This window comes from Somniosus microcephalus, chromosome 9, assembly GCF_052327205.1.
Source record: "Somniosus microcephalus isolate GS21.2 chromosome 9, FLI_Smic_1.0, whole genome shotgun sequence".
In the NCBI taxonomy this organism is placed as follows: domain Eukaryota; kingdom Metazoa; phylum Chordata; class Chondrichthyes; order Squaliformes; family Somniosidae; genus Somniosus; species Somniosus microcephalus.
Genome location: NC_140995.1, coordinates 226054171 through 226073883, shown reverse-complemented (window position 1 = coordinate 226073883; position 19713 = coordinate 226054171). Strand labels below are relative to the sequence as shown.

Sequence of the window (19713 nt, the reverse complement as noted above, 5' to 3'; positions counted from 1 at the left end):
CATTCCTGTCGACTCCCAAACAGGGAGGGTTGGCAACCCTAAGTGCGTGAGCTGGAATAATTGCAAAATGTCTGCCCCAGGTGTTCAGACTTCCCGGGAACCGACTCTCAGAGAGTTAATGATTTCTAAATCCATCACAAAGTTGGAACAAAGAAGGCCTACGTGGCCATGGAACATTTCCATAATCAATCAGCTACGGTATTTCTTCAAGTAACGTTCCTGCCTGCAGCTAAACTGTATTCAAAACCTTCTTCATTAAACTGTATAAAAAGATCAGAACTCGCTGCTCAAACACCAGATCCACCTGAAGGTGCTGAGATCATTCAGTGCGTTCAACAGTGATCGGAGTGGACACCAAGATGCTGCGACTCTGCTTAACTGTGTCTGTCCTCCTCTCGCATCAAATCGCTGGAGTGAAAATATTCCAAGAGGCGATTGATTTCTGTGAAGGCAATGACTGCCTTGAGCCCATAGAAATGATTCTGTACAAAGTAATTGCAGATAGGAGTTTACTGCGCGCTGTCATGTTTGTACCAGTGGAAATTATGTATGGCCAGTTTTTCAGTCTATAACCAGCGGTGCCCCGATAACGTGTGTCCCAACCAAGATCAGCCCAAAATTGGTCCAAGAGTCTCATTACCATTTGGGGGCCAATATTCGGTAACGCCCTGTTTGGGGGCGGTAACTGAAATATCGCCAGAGATTTAGCGCTCGGCGTGGAACTACCACCCCGGCCTCTAAATTCGGCTTACTGCCCCAGCGAGGAAGCAGAGCATGCCAAGGGCCGCCAAGGGGGGGCTGACCGTGAGGTCGGCCAAAATAAGTAAAATGGCAGCGCGGATCGCGGCCGCACCTCCCTTTAATTAGCACCCCGCGAGCGGAGGTCGGCCCGGTTTCACATCCCGCAAGGCTGGTGTTGACACCGCCTGCGACAGGCTCGCGTGGCACAGCTGGATTTCTGCCGCGGGGTGGTAAGCGGGTCACGGTGGCGCAGCGGCCTGGGGCGCTACCGGCGGGGGCACATCGTTATCGGCTAGCGCCTCAGTCGGGCCCCGCCGAATTTCTCGGGGGGCGTTATCTCCGCCCGGGCGGTCAGCCCTTTGCGCCTCATTAGCGCCCCCCAGAGGCGCTAACGACAGGCGCAAAGGAGCCGAATTTCGTGGCCTTGTTGTCACCACCTGCTGTGCCTCCAGGGGCAGCTTGTTCATTTTACTGAGAAGAATAGGGAGCCGCTTCAAGCGCCTCTCCAGCGATGGCCCAAATCTAAACCCAGGAGGAGAGAATGTTAGTGTGGCAACAGAGGGCGAGTGTGGGTCAATCGTGAGGACTGTGGAGTCGGGGAGCACTCCTGCTTCTCCTGGCTGCACTCAATCCAAGCCAATTTCTGAAAGGAAGCTGAAAGCAGGTATAAGGCACCTGCTTTCCAGTTGTAAGAGACCTAACGCATGTTTTAGGCAGCCGCCCGGGATGCCCGCAAAGATATATCAATATGGCAGTGCCCTTAATGCAGGCACAGATCGGGCGCAAGACTTTGCGTTTTGAAATTGGTCCTTTGATCCCAGTTTTCTGCCCGCAAACGAGGACCAATTTCTAACCTATTGAAATTTCCCTGTTTATATAAAGTGTTAAAAGACTCTCAGGGAAACAGTACCTGGGCATGGGTTCATTGGCACTGATTCAGTCTGGAAGGTTTTATTAATGTTCTCCATGTTTTCTTATTGAAAACCCAAGGGGAAGGCCCAAGGCCCATGGTGCAGGACACCACCAATGATGAAAGAGTGAGACAGAAAGGAAGGTGATACCAAGAGTCCCCTCAAAACCTCCGAAATCTCTTTAAAGCCCAGTCCATCCAGAACTTGAATACTGCTGCCACACCTGGGCACCTGGGACAGTCCTTTCAACACAGATGTGTTTCAGTAACTGTACAGCTGTGCCATGTGGTAATATCTTTTCTCTTGTTACCTTAGAATTATGAAGAGATGGAATTTCCAGCCCGCCGAGGGATTGAGACAGAGGTTCATGGAACGGATATGAAGAGTATAGTAACGACTGGCCTGGACAGACTTTTCAATTATTCACATTTTTCGAATGCTGCAGGTACATTAGATGTTCCTTCAATGTAACAATAGAATATGAAACAACCCTTCGCTGTTTGACCTGTCTTATTTGAAACTCCCGGTATAGAGAGACACACTGGCCACAGAATTCCACCATTGTCAATCCCAGCGGTTGTGCCAGGATTGTGCCCATTGTGCCCTCCATAACTGACCCAGCTGAAGTTTGTGAGATCAGTGGGAGGGCTCCTCATTTGCATGTTGCTGGTGGGCAGAAGTGCCACATGGGCTATTTCTTTGGCGCTCGCAGGCTCTGTTCACCCAGAATGTGGAGAGGCTGCCCACACATGGTGGCGGCGGTGGGGTGGGGTGGGGTGGAATGCCAAGCTCATGTTCAGACTGCAGCTGTGACACTTGAATTGTCTTTTGAAAATAAAGGCTCTTTGCCAGACCTGAACCCCACTGTTGGGTGTCCGCATGCACCCTTGTGGAAGCCGATACACTTCAGCCGGAATTTTCAGAGGTAAGAATGGGTGGGTTGGAGGTGTGGGGAGAGGTGAAAGTTGTACAAAAGTAAAACCTGACCCCAACCTGCCTCCAACCCGCCCACTTTCACCTTTCACTCAGGCGGGACGGGGGTGTGGGCTGCCAATCCACTGCCAGGAGGCGGGTTGACAATTTAAATATTATAATGAGGCCTGAAGCCTCTACTTTAACCTGCTTTGCAGGTTTTACTGCAGGCGGCAGGGGATCCCGGGGCTCGGGATTCCCAGTGACTGTAACGAGTCGGCTTCAACCTCAGGGAGCAATCCTTGTGGGAATCCGTGGGAGTGCTTCCCCCCGGCCCCCCAAGATCACCCACAATCATCCTGCCCCTCCCCGAGGTCGGGGTTCAGACCCCCCTTGGATCGGAACCCCCCCCATCCTCCCGGGATCGCGACTCAAGCCTGGGGTCAGGGATCGGACCCCCACCCAGGGATTGGGGATTGTACCTTCCTCTCCGAGGTCGGCGATCGAACCCCCCCCGCCCCGGGGGATGGGAGCCCCCCCCCACTGGCCTTGGATTCAACATATCACGAGTGTCTTCCACACCCAGCACCCTCGCTCTCCCCCACTTGTAACTCTGAGTCACCATGAGCAATGCCACAGGTGATCTTCTAGTAGAACGCTGTAACTGTTTTTCTTTGTCTGCAGGTACAATTGTTCCTGTCACTGCACCTTGGGGACTCATTGGATCCTTGGTAAATGGCACAATACAACAGAAATTCCTGGTATTTCTTGTACTAGTTTCTGAAATCACCAGTCCACCTGAACCAACAGATCAAACCGTTAAAATAATAATGTCACCTACCGGCTGGTACTATGTAAGGTGAGTCTAGTTGGTGATATATTGTGATTGATATTTCTTTACATCAGCTATTTTGCCAACATCACTCAAACTGTAGTAAGACTGTGATTAACGGGCTGGTCCAGTCAGGCGAGGACATTGGCCAACAATATCGAGTCATGGGGGAAAAATTCAGTTGGTAGCGCCACCCGTTAGCGCCTTAAGAGGGCGCTAAGTGGGGCGCAAACCAACTAGTGCCCGGGCGCGGTGATATCTGCGCCTCTCGCGAAATTGACCGGACATTTGCGGCGGCGCTAAACACTACTGTCACGATCTCCTGCGCCCGCCGATCATGACCTCAGTCGAGTGCATAACGCCCTGGTAGCACTCCGGACTGGAAATTGAGTGGCGCCCCCTGCTTTACTGCCTGCTGCTAGCAACGACAGGTTGAGGGGAGCGTTTTGCAGTCGGCAACGGACTGGGGGAGCGCTATTTAAAGGCGACCGCTTCCTGCCGTTTTTTGTTGGTGACATTTTTGCACCATGCATTCTGAGAGAGAGAGAGACTTCTGGAGAGATTCAACGCTGTGTGAAGGAGGTTTGGGTACTGAGCAGCACTTTGCAGGTTCATTTTGATTTGCCCTTCCTTGTATCTATTTAGAAGAGACTGTGGAGGCTGCACTCTGAGCTCTTTCCCTGGGCCTCTCCATTGTTCTTTCCAGCAGATTTGATGTACAGGTCTCTCCAGGCCGAGACTCAAGGCTGCAATGAACAGGATGTGGATGGAGACCAAGATCAACCCTCCCCTTTAAGATAAAAACAGAAAATGCTGGAGAAACTCAGCATGTCAAGCAGCATCTGTGAAGAGAGAAACAGAGTTAACGTTTCAGGTCGATGACCATTCATCAGAACTCCCCTTTAAGAATTGGCCGGTGCCAGTGTGTCTGTGTTCCATTGCTGACTGACATCACATGGGCTTCGCCAGTGCTCTGAGGTAGCGCCTCGTTCCTCGGCGTTACCGCCTTAAGAGAGGTATGTAGCGCCTGATTTAGCGCTCCAATCACCTCCAGGGGCGATAAAAGCCAAGTTTGCAGTCAGAGGCGATAATTAGCGCCAGGCGCTAATATTTGCGCCCGGCCGATAATTGTGCCCCAAATGGGGCGATACTGAATTTCTCCCCATAGAGTCAGAACAGCACAGAAGGAGGCCATTCGGCCCATCGAGTCCGTGCCAGTTCTCTGTAGAGCAATCCAGTCAGTCCCATTCCCCAGCTCTATCCCCGTAGCCCTGCAAGTTTATTTCCCTCAAGTGCCTATCCAGTCTCCCCTTGAAAACATGAGTGTCTCCGCTTCCACCACTTCCGTCAGCAGCGAGTTCCAGGTCCTCACCACTCGCTGCGTAAAAAAGATTTTCCTCACATCCCCCTGTATCTCTTACCCAAAACCTTAAATCTGTGTCCCCTAGTCCTTGTACCATCAACTAGTGGGAACAGCCTTTCCTTGTCTAGCCAATCCAAACCCGTCATAATCTTGTACACCTCTATTAAATCACCCCTTAACCTCCTTTGCTCTAATGAAAACAAATCCGGCTTCTCCAACCTGTCCTTGTAACTAAGATCCCCCATCCCCAGAACCATTTCTGTAAATCTCCTCTGCACCCTCTCAAAGGCCTTCACATCCTTCCTAAAGTGTGGTGACCAGAACTGGACGCAATACTCCAGTTGTGGCCTAACCAGTGCTTTATAAAGATTCAGCATAACTTCTCTACTTTTGTACTCAATACCTCTATTTATGAAGCCCAAGATGCTTTGCAAACCACTCTCTCAATATGTCCTGCTACCTTCAGGGACCTATGCACATTAACTCCCAGGTCCCTCTGTCCCTGCACACTCTTTAAAACTGTGCCATTAAGTGTATATTGCATCTCCCCGTTCCTTCTGCCAAAATGCATCACCTCACACTTCTCTGTATTAAATTCCATCTGCCACTTGTCTGCCCATTCTGCTGGCCTTTCTATGTCCTGTTGCAGTCGATTGGTATCATCCTCACTGTTTGCCACACCCCCAAGTTTGGTGTCATTGGAAAATTTAGAAATTCTACTCTGTATTCCAATATCCAGGTCATTTATATATATCAAAAAAAGCAGTGGCCCCAGCACTGACCCTTGGGGAACACCACTATCTACCATCCTCCAGTCTGAAAAACAGCCATTTACCACAACTCACTGTTTTCTATCCTTAAGCCAATTCCTTATCCAAGCTGCCACTGACCCACCGATTCCATGAGCCTCAATTTTGTTAACCAGCCTTCTATGTGGTACTTTGCCAAACAGCTTCCGAAAATCCATGTAGACAACATCCATTGCATTCCCTTCATCAATCCTCCCTGTTACTTCATCAAAAAATTCAATTAAATTAGTCAAACACGATCTGCCTTTTACAAATCCGTGTTGGCTCCCCTTAATTAGCTTAAACCTCTCCAAGTGCCTGTTAATTTTTTCCTTGATTATTGTTTCTAAAAGTGTACCCGCCACTGATGTTAAACTGGCCAACCAGTAGTTACTAGGATTATCCGTACACCCTTTCTTGAACATAGGCATCACATTTGCCACTTTCCAGTCCTCAGGCACCACCTACTCATCTAGGGAAGATTGGAAAATTTTGGCAAGCGCTTCCACTATCTCCTCCCCCAATTCCCTTAGCAACCTGGGATGCAAGCCATCTGGACCAGGTGACTTGTCCACTCTAAGCACACCCAGCCTTTCTAGTACATCCTGTCTATCAATTTTCACCCCTTCTATTGCTTTTACCTTTTCCACTTCTACCGATAATTTGTCAGCATCCACTTCCTTAGTAAACACCGATACAAAGTACTTATTGAGTATTCTAGCCTTGCCCTCCGCCTCTAAGCATATATCACCTTCTTTGTCCCTAATAGGCCCCACCCCGCCTCTTACTACCCGCTTACTGTTTACATGCCGGTAGAAGATTTTTGGATTCCCTTTTATGTTAACCGCCATTCTACTCAAATATTCGGTCTTTGTCAATCTTATTTTCATCTTCACTTCCCCTCTCAACTTATTGTATTTGGTCTGGTTCTCCCTTGAAGAATTCACCTGACATGCATCATACACCCTCTTTTTTGGTTTCATCATCTTCTCTATCTCCCTCGTCATCCAAGGAGCCCTTGCTTTGGTTCCCTTACCCTTCCCTCTTGTTGGAATGTACCTAGCCTGTACTTGGAACATCTCCTCCTTAAAGATCACCCATTGTTCCGTTACAGTTTTTCCTGACAGTCTTTGGTTCCATTTTACCCTGGCTAGATCCTTTCGCATCCCATTGAAGTTGGCTCTATTCCAGTTTAGAAGTTCCACTCTAGATTGTTCCTTGCTCCTCTCCATTGCTAATCTAAATCTTATGATACGACGATCACTCGTCCCCAAGTGTTCTCCCACAGACACTTGGTTGTTCTGGCCCAGCTCATGCCCCAGCACCAGATCCAGCAATGCCTCCTTCCTAGTTGGGCCAAGAACATACTGGTCAAGGAAATTCTCCTGAACACATTTCAGAAATTCCTCCGCCTCCTTTCCCTTTACCCTAGCATTATCCCAATCGATATTTGGGTAATTAAAGTCCCCCAATATCACCACTCTATAGCTCTTGCATATCTCTGCGATTTCCCTGCAGATTTGCTCCTCTACCTCCCTTTCACTATTTGGAGGCTTATAGAATACCCCCAATAGCGTGATCATACCCTTTTTGCTCCTCAACTCTAACCAAATGAATTCTGTCCTTGTCCCTTCAAGAACATCCTCCCTTTCCAACACTACAATGTCTTCCTTAATCAGCACCGACACCCCACCTCACTTTTTTTCTTCCCTATTTTTTCTGACCACCTTGTACCCTTGAATATATTAAGTGCTTTTAAGCCATGTTTCTGTTACTGCCACATCATATTGCCAGACGGCTAATAGTGCTTGTAGCTCACCAACCTTATTCACCACACTTTGTGAATTTACGTACATGCATTCTAAACCCATTTTTGAATTTTTCGTAGTCTTTCTTAGTCTGCTCCTCTCTATTATGGTACTACTTCCGCCTCTAGTACTACTTTCTTCTCTAGTACTAGCCAATACACTCACTCTTTTATGCACCTTATTCCTCCTTTCTACTCCTATATGCTGGTACCCATCCCCCTGCAGAGCTAGTTTAAACCCTCCCCAAAAGCACTAACAAACCTCCCCGCGAGAATATTGGTCCCATCTCCGTTGAGGTGTAACCCGTCCGGTTTGTACAGGTCCCACCTTCCCCAGAAACAGTCCCAATGCCTCAGGAATCTAAAGCCCTCCCTCCTGCACCATCGCTCCAGCCACGCATTCATCTGTTCTATCCTCCTATTCCTGTACTCACTAGCACATGGCACCAGGAGTAATCCAGAGATTACTACCTTTGAGGTCCTGCTTTTTCATCTCTTTCCTAGCTCCCTATACGCTGTCTGCAGGACCTCATCCCTCTTTCTGTCTATGTCGTTGGTACCGATATGGACAATGACCTCTGGCTGTTCACCCTCCCCACTCAGAGTGTCCTGCAGCCGCTCAGTGACCTCCTTGACCCTGGCACCAGGGAGGCAACATACCATCCTGGAGTCACGCCTGCGTCCACAGAAACACCTATCTGTTCCCCTAACTAATGAAACCCCTATCACTATCGCTCTTCCACTCTTCTTCCTCCCCCACTGAGCAGCTGACCCACCCGTGGTGCCGTGGCCTTGGCTCTGGCTGCTCTCCCCAGAGGAACTATCACCCCCACCAGTTTCCAGAACTGTGAACCGTTTAGCGAGCGAGATGCACACTGGGGATTCCTGCCCTACCTGCCTGGTACTCCTTCTCTATCTGGTGGTCACCCCCATCTCTGCCTGCACATTCTGAGGCTGCGGGGTGACCACTTCTAGAAACGTGCTTTCCAAGTATTTCTCAGCCTCGCGGATGCACTGTAGTGACTCCAGCTGCCGCTCAAGCTCTGAAACCCGGAGCTCGAGTTGCTGCAGTTGGCGACACTTCCTACACATGTGGTCCTCCAGGCCGCACTAAGCATTCAGGACTTCCCACATGGCACAGGATGTACAAATCACGGACTGAGCTGCCCTGCCATACCTCTATTAGTTTAACTAGTTAAGCTATAAACTTAATACAGTATGTTATAGTTTCCCACTCCTAGTATAAAACACTGTCTTAGTTTTGCGAAAAGAAAACCTTAATACTCATCAACCAATCACTTACCTGCTCCTGTGACGTCACACCTTGGTATTTTTGGAAATCGGGGAAGGTTCGGCCACCGCTGGAGCCTCCGATTAGGTGGCACTGTTCCTCCGCTCTCTCCTTTATGTCCTGCCGCTGGAGCCTCCGATTAGGTTGCGCTGTTCCTCCGCTCTCTCCTTTATGTCCTGCCGCTGGAGCCTCCGATTAGGTTGCGCTGTTCCTCCGCTCTCTCCTTTATGTCCTGCCGCTGGAGCCTCCGATTAGGTTGCGCTGTTCCTCCGCTCTCTCCTTTATGTCCTGCCGCTGGAGCCTCCGATTAGGTTGCGCTGTTCCTCCGCTCTCTCCTTTATGTCCCGTCGCTGGAGCCTCCGATTAGGTCACGCTGTTCCTCCGCTCTCTCCTTTATGTCCCGTCGCTGGAGCCTCCGATTAGGTCACGCTGTTCCTCCGCTCTCTCCTTTATGTCCTGCCGCTGGAGCCTCCGATTAGGTCACGCTGTTCCTCCGCTCTCTCCTTTATGTCCTGCCGCTGGAGCCTCCGATTAGGTGGCGCTGTTCCTCCGCTCTCTCCTTTATGTCCTGCCGCTGGAGCCTCCGATTAGGTTGCGCTGTTCCTCCGCTCTCTCCTTTATGTCCTGCCGCTGGAGCCTCCGATTAGGTTGCGCTGTTCCTCCGCTCTCTCCTTTATGTCCTGCCGCTGGAGCCTCCGATTAGGTCACGCTGTTCCTCCGCTCTCTCCTTTATGTCCTGCCGCTGGAGCCTACGATTAGGTTGCGCTGTTCCTCCGCTCTCTCCTTTGTGTCCCACCTCTGGAGCCTCCGATTAATCGTGTTTGGTTCATGTCTTACAACCTTCAGTTCCTTCTTCTGAGGACACGGCCGGAGCTCCACACTCTTATCACTCAGGTTCATCAGGAGCACAGGACATGGCAGACCCATAATTCCTCAGGACAGGATCCCAGGATGGGAATCCTAAACCTTGTACCTAAAGTTGGGCTTTTCTCTGCTGGAATGTCCCATGAGTACAGACTCCTCTATTGCAACAATAATAGGGTTGGCTCCTGGTTTTCACAGATTCTCACATACACCACATTCTAGGATAACAACAGAAAATGCTGGAAAAACTCAACAAGTCAGGCAACATCCGTGGAGAGAAATTTGAGCCGACGTTTCGGGTTTGACCCTTCTTCTAGGAGTTATTTTGGCCAAAGGGTGAAAACAGGCGCTAAATGGGTGCAGTCTAATAAGACTAGCCTGTTTGAAAGTTCTGATTTAGTTCACAATTTTGTTCCTAATTGCTGATTACCATAATTTGAACTTGCCTGGAGGCGGTAAAACAGAAACCTGCAGGTTTAGCATTAAGTGCTGATTAGACACAATTTTGGTGGAGCAGTATATGTGAGCTCCACGCACCCACTTCCACTGAAGGTGTGGAGTGCTCTGGCTGGCACACAGCGGCACATTGCAGGATGGCTCAGGGACCGAGGGAAAGGGTGCACAGGTTCTCTGATGTGGCACCGGAGATCGGGGTGGAAGAGGTCCAGAGGAGGAGGGATGTCCTTTACCTGCAGGGGGGATTGACGCTACCTCGCCTTCCTGTCCATCTCTTCTACAGCAGCTGGTGCTGCTCTGCCCGGCCTCATGTCCTCCTCCCAGTCCTCGTCCAAACCAAGAGGCTGCCCTAGCAGGTGCCCAGGACCAAGCACTCCCTTTCTCCTGGTGACTCCTGTAAGGTGTCCAATAAGGTGGAGTAGCACAGCACTTACTCTTTTTAGCTGAAGTGCTCAGAGAATTTCTGGAATAAATGTTACTCAAGTGTTGGTGAAGTCTTGACAAAGTGTCCCAGAAAGTCTCCTGATGTGTTTCAGAGATCCTCTTCACAAGTCCAGCAGCAATGAACATGAAATGGTGGGTATCCCTTTAAGTAGTGCTTGAACTCACCATCAACACTGTGTTTACTCCCAAACAGCTGGTCGCTGTTAGGAGAGGGTGTTAGTTGAAGCCCTAGCAACTAAAATGCTGTCCAGTCTCTTTAATGAGCGCTAGCAGACATTTGAAGTGACAATCAGCTGTTTAAATAAGACTCTAGGCGGCCGTTCCTAGAGCTGGCTTCAACTCCTTTACCAAGATGGTGTCTCAGCTCAAGACCCCACCTTGGTCACTTCGAAGGATCGTTAGCGCCTGAACGCACTGCCGCCAATCACCCCCAGTAAGTTATATGGATGGGAGCAGGAAGTTACAGATGGACACAGACAGATGGAAAAACTATGGCAGAGTTTCATGTGAGCAAGTGTGAGATCATCCACTTAGAAGAATCTGTTCAGAAAGAAAGCAAAAGAAAAATTTGTGTTTATATTTGGACCTAAGGAAGATAAATCAGAAGCTACATAATCTTAAAATTAGAGCTAGCTATTCAGGAACAACATCAGGAAGCACTTTTTCACACAAAAGGGAGCAGTAATTTGGAACTCTCTCCCCCAGAAGGCCGTGGATGCTGGGTCAATTGGAAGTTTCAAGACTGAGATCGATAGATTGTTGTTGGGTAAGGGTATCAAGGAATATGGAGCTAAGATGGGTAAATGGAGTTGAGGTGCAGATCATCCAGGATCTAATTGAATGGCGGAACAGGCTCGAGGGGCTGAATGGCCGACTCCTGTTCCTATCTTCCTTTCAATCTGATTGCTTTCCAGACAAGTTTTGCCAGGAGGAATAAAAATAAAAAGTCTTCATTCTTAATTCTGTTGCAGGGCTTTCGACACCAAAGTTGACAACCAACAATACGAAGGACTCATCCTTGAATTACTGAAGGACTTGGAAGACGACAAACAATCCTTTGATAGGAGTACATTTTACATCGTTTTCTTGAACACAGATGATCTAATGGAAATAGCATTTAAAAAGAAAGAATGAAACTTTTCTGAAAGGTTCTGTTACCTTTACAGACATCAAACAGTGAGATCTGCTTAACTCTATTCTTAACCTCCTTTGACCTCCCACCTAGTACACATTGGATTTAACCCTGTGCATGTGGCAGTGTTGGGATTTTGAACAATTCCCCCCAGGCCCCATCTCCAGAGCCCTGTGCATGGTGACCCTGTTTATAAATACTGCCCTCTACTGGCAGTTGCCAGTTTTTGTCTCCCACCCACACTGCTGCATTGTGAGCTGGAGCTTCCTTATTCACAATTATTCAGTGACGTTAACTCCAACACTGAGGTTTTCTTTCCCATTTTCTGGTTTGTATTTTACATTCAGTGTTCACATTATTTGGTTTTGTGCGATGAGTCTAAACAACGGCTCTTTCCAGGTGCCCAGTTCAATGTATCACCTCTTCTCGTCCTGTGGCAGATAGTCCCTGGTTTTCACCAGGGGGTGGATCTCTGTGTCATTCCCCAGATAAAATATGTTGGGGAGCCACGTAGTCTTCCACCCACACGTTAACCAGACATTTGGCTCCGGCCCTGCAGAGGAGTCCTGGCTGCTGTTGTTCCTTTTAATATTGTTTAGAATTAGGGGCCCCCTTCAATTCCAAGTTATTTGCCAATGTCCCAGATTCATTGCTGACCGAGCACCTCTGAGGGGCAGCTTTGGTGATCTACCAGTTGTGTAAGTGCGGAGAAACCACACTGAAGGATAAAGGAGAATTACTCAGCCAGTAATAGGAAGCTCCACATTTAACCATTTCTGGTTAGAAACCTGGGGGGTTTGAAAAAAGAGCCATCAAGTCACAGATATTTGTTTAAAGTCTCCATACTGCACATACACAGGGCTAAACACAGTTGTACATGGGTGGTCGGCCCTCCTTTGGGCAACAGGGATTAATCACTGCAGTAATTTCCCTTTTCTGTAACCTTGCTTTAAATGAATCGTGCACAGACTGAGATTGAGATGGTTCTGTTGGCAGATATAGTTCCAGGATGTTCTACCTTCAGACAGCAATGGATTATGTTTATGTTTATCACAGTCAGGCTGATCAGAACATTTAAAGGTGATGTGAAAAGAGCCAATAGAAATGGAAAGTGTTGCTGAGCACAGAGTATTGAAGTTGTGAAATGTGAAATCATGGAGTGGTCAGACGTGGGATCGTACCTGGGCTCTCTCACTCTGAGTTAGCTCCAGATTGAATCATTTAATTAAAAGGGAATGTTTGAACTGTAAAGACGCAGTGTGTTCACCATTTGTAAAATGTTGAGGCTTTCATCACATCACCTTGAAGAATTTCCTTCCGTGTTTAAATTGTTGTGTCTCCTGTACTGTGAAATATAATGGGAATGGACTGTATAACAGACTGTGTCGACTGCACACTGTGCACTGTAGGAAGAGCAACACATTCACTGGAGACACCTGCTAATGGGGACACCCTGTGTGAGGAGAAAAGTATTCCCTTTCCCTGCCATTCCTGATAATCAAACACTGGACATTGTGGAGGGGATGAGTAGGAAGGTTGTTTCTCAATCCAGTTTGGCCTTACTCAGATCAGGGCAAGTTCAGAAAACAGACGGGCCCAGGTGAGGAAAGAGAAGTGGAAGGTTTTGGGAGCACAGGTGTTAAGCAGCTTAAAACTGGCCCTTAAAATGAAGAAAGAATCCCAATCCAAAATTAGGATCCAGGGACTGAAGATGGAATAAAGTTCAGATTCAGATCTCCTCACACCTATACTGGGCGCTCACACTTGGAATATACATGGACTGAATCTGTGATTGAGAAAATGATCTATTCAGATATTGCTCCTGTTAACAGGCGGCCCATTCACAGGCTTCTCTTGTGGAGTAAATAAGCCATTGTCTTCGAGCTTTTGATTGTCTTTTGCTTTTCAAACTGCTGGGAATGTATTCTCACTGTGAAATAAAGAGGGTGATGCATCAAAGCACTTGGTCTCATGTTAGATTCTTACTCAGAAACAAAACTGATCACATCTCTAGTTTCATATTAGTCCTCCCGGACTCCCCACATACTCAGAACAACTGGAGAAGGTTTGGGGTTCACCTTGGACACACCTCTCTGTGCTATCCTCATGGAGGAGGAGGAACAGCAGAATTTTCACAGAATAACCACTTGCTGCAGAAGTCCCATCAGTTGACAGTCCACATAAAACATTTTATCTCCTTATCCTGGTGAATTAAACTACAGACGGCCTTTCCTCATTAACATATTCAATGTGCGCTAACGGGCAGCTCACCGAACTGGGAGGGACAAAAATCTAACGGTTCCATGGGTGACCCGAGCCAGAGGTCAGCGGTAAAAGGAGGGGGGATGAGGGAGGAAATTGCCCAGGCCCGAAATAATATATTTCAGAGCTCTACTGACTGTGGATAAGAGCCAGAGGACAAGATGGGCCCATGTAGGACCCATTAATTAATAAGAGGCATCTGGGAAAAGAGCAAAAATCTTTCACAACTCGGACCCCCCACACACGCCCCACCCCCACTATACCCCCCACACACGCCCCACCCCCACTATACCCCCACACACACGCCCCACCCACACTATACCCCCCCACACACGCCCCACCCCCACTATACCCCCACACACACGCCCCACCCCCACTATACCTTCCCACACACGCCCCACCCCCACTATACCCCCCCACACACATGCCCCACCCACACTATACCCTCCCACACACGCCCCACCCACACTATACCCGCCCACACACATGCCCCACCCCCACTATACTTTCCCACACACGCCCCACCCCCACTATACCCCCCCACACACACACCCCACCCACACTATACCCCCCCCACACACGCCCCACCCCCACTATACCCCCCACACAAGCCCCACCCCCACTATACCCCCACACACACACCCCACCCCCACTATACACCCCACACAAGCCCCACCAGCACTATATCCCCCACACACGCCCCACCCCCAATATATCCCCCACACACGCCCCACCCCCACTATACCCCCACACACACACCCCACCCACACTATACACCCCCACACATGCCCCACCCCCACTATACCCCCCACACATGCCCCACCCCCACTATACCCTCCCACACACGCCCCACCCCCACTATACCCTCCCACACACGCCCCACCCCCACTATACCCCCACACACGCCCCACCCCCACTATACCCCCCCCCACACATGCCCCACCCCCACTATACCCCCCCACACATGCCCCACCCCCACTATACCCTCCCACACACGCCCCACCCCCACTATACCCTCCCACACACGCCCCACCCCCACTATACCATCCCACACACACCCCACCCCCACTATACACCCCCACACATGCCCCACCCCCACTATACTCTCCCACACACGCCCCACCCCCACTATACCCCCCCACACGCCCCACCCCCACTATACCCTCCCACACATGCCCCACCCCCACTATACCACCCCACACACGTCCCACCCCCACTATAACACCCCACACACGCCCCACCCCCACTATAACACCCCACACACGCCCCACCCCCACTATACTCTCCCACACATGCTCCACCCCCACTATACCCCCCACACACACCCCACCCCCACTATATCCCCCACACACGCCCCACCCCCACTATACCATCCCACACACGCCCCACCCCCACTATACCCCCCACACACGCCCAACCCCACTATACCCCCCACACACGCCCCACCCCCACTATATCCCCCACACACGCCCCACCCCCACTATACCCTCCCACACATGCCCCACCCCCACTATACCCCCCACACACGCCCCACCCTCACTATACACACCACACACGCCCCACCCCACTATACCCCCCCACACATGCCCCACCCCCACTATACCCCCCACACACGCCCCACCCCCACTATACACCCCACACACGCCCCACCCCCACTATACACCCCCACACATGACCCACCCCCACTATACCCCCCCACACACGCCCCACCCCCACTATACCCCCCACACAAGCCCCACACCACTATATCCCCCACACACGCCCCACCCCCAATATATCCCCCACACACGCCCCACCCCCACTATACCCCCACACACACACCCCACCCACACTATACCCACCCCACACATGCCCCAACCCCACTATACCCCCCCCACACATGCCCCACACCCCCACTATACCTCCCACACACGCCCCACCCCCACTATACCCTCCACACACGCCCCACCCCCACTATACCATCCCACACACACCCCGCCCCCACTATACACCCCCACACATGCCCCACCCCCACTATACCCTCCCACACATGCCCCACCCCCACTATACCATCCACACACGCCCCACCCCCACTATACCCTCCCACACACGCCCTACCGCCACTATACCCCCCCACACATGCCCCCACCCCCACTATATCCTCCCACACATGCCCCACCGCCACTATACCCACCCACACACACCCCACCCACACTATACCCTCCCACACATGCCCCACCCCCACTATACCATCCCACACACGCCCCACCACCACTATACCCCCCACACACGCCCCACCCCCACTTTACCCCCCCACACACGCCCCACCCCCACTATACCCTCCCACACACGCCCCACCCCCACTATATCCCCCACACACGCCCACCCCAACTATATCCCCCCCACACACGCCCCACCCCCACTATACCCTCCCACACACGCTCCACCCTCACTATATCCTCGCACACATGCCCCACCGCCACTATACCCCCCCACACACGCCCCACCCCCCACTATACCCCCCCCACACACGCCCCACCCCCACTATACCCTCCCACACACGCTCCACCCCCACTATATCCTCCCACACATGCCCCACCGCCACTATACCCCCCACACACGCCCCACCCCCTCTATACCCCCCACACACGCCCCACCCCCACTTATGCCATCCCACACACGCCCCACCCCCCACTATACCACCCACACACGCCCCACCCCCACTATACCCACCCCACACACGCCCCACCCCCACTATAACACCCCACACACGCCCCATCCCCACTATACCCCCCCACACATGCCCCACCCCCACTATACCCCCCACACACACCCCACCCCCACTATATCCCCCACACACGCCCCACCCCCACTATACCATCCACACACGCCCCACCCCCACTATACCACCCACACACGCCCCACCCCCACTATACCCCCCACACATGCCCCACCCCCACTATACCCCCCCACACACGCCCCACCCCCACTATACCCCCACACACGCGCCCCACCCCGACTATACCCCCCACACATGCCCCACCCCCACTATACCCCCCCCACACATGCCCCACCCCCACTATACCCCCACACACATGCCCCACCCACACTATACCCCCCCACACACGCCCCACCCCCACTCTACCCTCCCACACACGCCCCACCCACACTATACCCCCCCACACACGGCCCACCCCCACTATACCCCCACACACACACCCCACCCACACTATACCCCCACACATGCCCCACCCCCACTATACCCTCCCACACACGCCCCACCCCCACTATACCGCCCCACACGCGCCCACCCCCACTATATCCCCCACACACGCCCCACCCCCACTATACCCTCCCACACATGCCCCACCCCCACTATACCCCCCCACACATGCCCCACCCCCACTATACCCCCCCACACACGCCCCAACCCCACTATACCCCCCACACACGCCCCACCCCACTATACCACCCACACACGCCCCACCCCCACTATACCACCCCACACACGCCCCACCCCCACTATAACACCCCACACACGCCCCACCCCCACTATACCCCCAACACATGCCCCACACCCACTATACCCCCCCACACACACCCCACCCCCACTATATCCCCCACACACACCCCACCCCCACTATACCATCCCACACACGCCCCACCCCCACTATACCCTCCCACACACGCCCCACCCCCACTATATCCCCCCACAACACGCCCCACCCCCACTATATCCCCCACAAACGCCCCACACCCACTATACCCTCCCACACATGTCCCACCCCCATTATATCCTCGCACACATGCCCCACCGCCACTATACCCCCCACACACGCCCCACCCCCACTATACCCCCCCACACACGCCCCACCCCCACTATACCCTCCCACACACGCTCCATCCCCACTATATCCTCCCACACATGCCCCACCGCCACTATACCCCCCACACACGCCCCCACCCCCACTATACCCCCCACACACGCCCCACCCCCACTATACCATCCCACACATGCCCCACCCCCACTATACCACCCACACACGCCCCATCCCCACTATACCCCCCACACATGCCCCACCCCCACTATACCCCCCACACACACCCCACCCCCACTATATCCCCCACACACGCCCCACCCCCACTATACCATCCCGCACACGCCCCACCCCCACTATACCCCCACACACGCCCCTCCCCCACTATACCCCCCACACACGCCCCACCCCCACTATACCCCCCCACACATGCCCCACCCCCACCTATACCCCCACACACACGCCCCACCCCCACTATACCCCCCACACACGCCCCACCCCCACTATACCCCCCCACACATGCCCCACCCCCACTATACCCCCACACACATGGCCCCACCCACACTATACCCCCCCACACACGCCCCACCCCCACTATACCTCCCACACACGCCCCCACCCACACTATACCCCCCCACACATGCCCCACCCCCACTATACCCCCACACACACACCCCACCCACAATATACCCCCCCACACACGCCCCACCCCCACTATACCCTCCCACACACGCCCCACCCCCACTATACCGCCCCACACGCGCCCCACCCCCACTATATGCCCCACACACGCCCCACCCCCCACTATAATTCACAATTCACAATTCACAATTCAAATCGCTTTATTGGCATGATAAGTTACATCTTATGTTGCCAAAGCATCAAAATACATTTATGGTTTACCACATAAACGCAGTTCTATTCATACAGTGTATAAACAGGTATATCCCTGAGTGTATAAATATACATTCGCATTGTTTATATATATTCTTTTCTTAGTTTACTGGTTGGCTCTCTGTTCATGGCAAGCTGTAACATAGCGTGCCGCCAGTGTTATACAGCTTCTCTCCTCTCCCAGTAGGAATGGGGAGTTTTTGGTTGTACATTCAGATTTCTGAAATCAGGGCATATTTGTGAGAATTTTTGGTAGAAATTCTCCCTGATGCCCTGATATTTTCCACAAGCTGTGAGGAAGTGCATCTCTGTCTCCACCACTCCCTGACTGCAGTGCGAGCATATCCTGTCCTCTCTTGGCAGCCTGGTCTGCCTGTGTCTGCCTTTTTCGATCGCTAGGCTATGTTCGCTAAGTCTGTACCTTGTCAAGGTTCTTCTCAGTTTGTTATCCTTTACCATGGTCAGGTAATCAGCTATGTTGTATTGTCTGTTTAGGGCCAAGTAGCAATTGAGTTTGCTTTGGGTTTTTGTTGTTTCTGCCCAATATGTCAGATATTTTTCCTTTTGCTTAGCGACGATTGTGTTGGGTCGAATTCTTTGTGTTACCCTGTCACTGTCCTGGGGCTGGTTATTGTTAGTATTGTTAGTAGTTACTTCACTGAGTCCCAGGACTAGTTGACTGAGGGTATTCTTCTTTATGGTCAGCTCTTGGCATTTCAGGGCGTCGTAGTGATAGCATTGGGGATTGCTCATTTGTAGGTGATTCCAAAATTTGGTGGCTCTTTTTGGATAGTGATTATTAATGGATATTGGCCTAGTTCCGCCCTGCATGCATTGTTTACTGTTTTCCTTTGAGTCCGGAGGATACTTTTACAGAATTCTGCATGTAGGATCTCAATTGGTGTTTGTCCCATTTTGCAAATTCTTGTTGAGTTAGCGGTCCCCATACCTCACTGCCATAGAGTGCAATGGTTCAATTACTGATTTGAAAATTTTGAGCCAAATGCTAATTGGGATTTCTATTTGGATTGATTTTTTGATGGCATAGAAAGCCCTTCTTGCTTTCTCTTTCAGTTCATTCACAGCCAGTTTGAAGTTTCCCGTAGAACTGATTTTTAAGCCCAAGTATGTGTAGTTAGTGGTTTGTTCAATTTTGGTTGTTCCTACTGTGAAATTTATTTTGGGTCCCTGATGTTTGGATCTTTGCTGGAACACAAGG

At 51.5% G+C, this 19713-nt stretch overlaps 1 protein-coding gene across 1 annotated transcript; it reads left to right on the top strand.

Annotated features, from left to right (window-relative positions):
* Positions 1-270: 270 nt before the first annotated feature.
* On the top strand, positions 271-13503 carry LOC147113092 (uncharacterized). Its single transcript, XM_085997951.1, has 4 exons — positions 271-491; positions 1968-2097; positions 3249-3423; positions 11381-13503. The coding sequence occupies exons 1-4, from the start codon at positions 360-362 to the stop codon at positions 11541-11543; spliced, it is 600 nt and encodes a 199-aa protein (XP_085854077.1). The 5' UTR covers positions 271-359; the 3' UTR covers positions 11544-13503.
* Positions 13504-19713: the final 6210 nt, after the last annotated feature.

Bases quoted from the DNA above. Each gene is read 5' to 3' on its own strand.
- LOC147113092 (XM_085997951.1), top strand. From the start codon at position 360: ATGCTGCGACTCTGCTTAACTGTGTCTGTCCTCCTCTCGCATCAAATC. The intron at 492-1,967 runs GTAATTGCAGAT...TTGTTACCTTAG, and splicing joins TAGAAATGATTCTGTACAAA to AATTATGAAGAGATGGAATT. The intron at 2,098-3,248 runs GTACATTAGATG...CTTTGTCTGCAG, and splicing joins ACATTTTTCGAATGCTGCAG to GTACAATTGTTCCTGTCACT.